Genomic DNA, 1,381 nt, shown 5'->3' with positions numbered 1-1,381 from the left:
TTACTTAGTAACTGGCATTTCTCGCCAAATATAGATTGCGTGCCATTAAAAAATTCTTCAAAGGGCGGTGTGTCTTTTCACACTGACCTTATCAAAGACGCGTCCCATGCTGGTCGGCCGTGACTTTGGTGATTAGGTCCGACAAGTAATGAATTTACTTATGGGGTACGTCACCACATTTTTAGGCCTATAAATACGAGGAGCCTGTTTCGTTATTTTGATGTGCCAAACTCAGCTACAAAGTTTTCGACAGTCACAACCAGTTACAAATATCCATTTTCGTTCATATTAATTAGCTAGCTAGTTCTCCAAGGGAAAAAATGGCTGAAGCCAAATCTGCAACTGTTACTGATCAGGTGAATAGTGATTCGATTGCCTAGCCATACCTAGATTTCCTTCTTTTTCAAGTTTGTGTGTGGTTTTGAGAATCAACTCATAAACAACTTGTATTTGGAAAAGTATGAGGAGTTGCAAGTTAAAGTAATTTCAACGATCTTGAATTGTCTTATTAACTGATCGGATTTAGTCTTCTTCTGATTGTTTGTTTATTTGAAGGGATTCTAATTGATTTTGGGAACTCAATTGTTTTGCGATTTTCTTACTGGTTAAAATGTTTGGGATTTACAGATCGACATCAACTCAATACAACCAGTGGCGCCGGCTGACCCTCACGTGGTCGGGATCGGACAATTTGTAGTGGAAAAATTTCACCACGGCAAGCTGCATTTCATCGCCGTGATTGGCGGATTCACTTGGAATTGTGAAGGAGGCAAGTACTACGCACTTATCATTCAAAATCAGGATTATGAGGGCGCCACATTTATCCATAAAGCACTCGTTGTTGAGGCCAAAGGTGAAACGAAACTCCTCTGGCACAGGAATTAATCAAGCACTACTATTGATCAGCTGAGGATAAACGACTTTCTTTGGGTACTTAAATTATCTAGTGTCTATGGTGTGGGTTTTCAGTTTATGCATGGATGATGTACTGCTGCCATGCAGACATCTTTCCACTGTTGTACTAGTATGTTAAATAAGGTGCACTTATATTTTGTTTCTATGTTACTTCCAAGCATGTTCCATCCCTGAATTTGTATGTCAACTACGTACTATGTTCATGACTAGTTATAAAGTCTCACTGGTTAAGCAATAAATCATATAAACGATTAATTGATTTATTGAGAATAAGAAATGCGGAAAAGTTTTAAGTTTTTTCAAGTGGTACTCGTTCTTCTTTCAAGCATATTTTGGATGTTCTTCATAAGTACGAAAACTGTTCAGGCCAGCAAGTTAACATAAGCAATAGTTGTTTCTTGACCCATCAACGGTTTAATGTGGCACGGCGACAAATAAACACAAGTGTTACGGGGTTTTCTTGTCA

At 38.5% G+C, this 1,381-nt stretch overlaps 1 protein-coding gene across 1 annotated transcript; it reads left to right on the top strand.

Annotated features, from left to right (window-relative positions):
- The first annotated feature begins 230 nt into the window (after positions 1–230).
- On the top strand, positions 231–1,070 carry LOC113765590. Its single transcript, XM_027309820.1, has 2 exons — positions 231–356; positions 628–1,070. The coding sequence occupies exons 1-2, from the start codon at positions 321–323 to the stop codon at positions 883–885; spliced, it is 294 nt and encodes a 97-aa protein (XP_027165621.1). The 5' UTR covers positions 231–320; the 3' UTR covers positions 886–1,070.
- The last annotated feature ends 311 nt before the right edge of the window (positions 1,071–1,381 follow it).

Source organism: Coffea eugenioides, chromosome 3 (assembly GCF_003713205.1).
Source record: "Coffea eugenioides isolate CCC68of chromosome 3, Ceug_1.0, whole genome shotgun sequence".
In the NCBI taxonomy this organism is placed as follows: Eukaryota; Viridiplantae; Streptophyta; class Magnoliopsida; order Gentianales; family Rubiaceae; genus Coffea; species Coffea eugenioides.
Note: the sequence above shows the minus strand (reverse complement) of the source record. Positions and strands in the feature narration are given on the sequence as shown.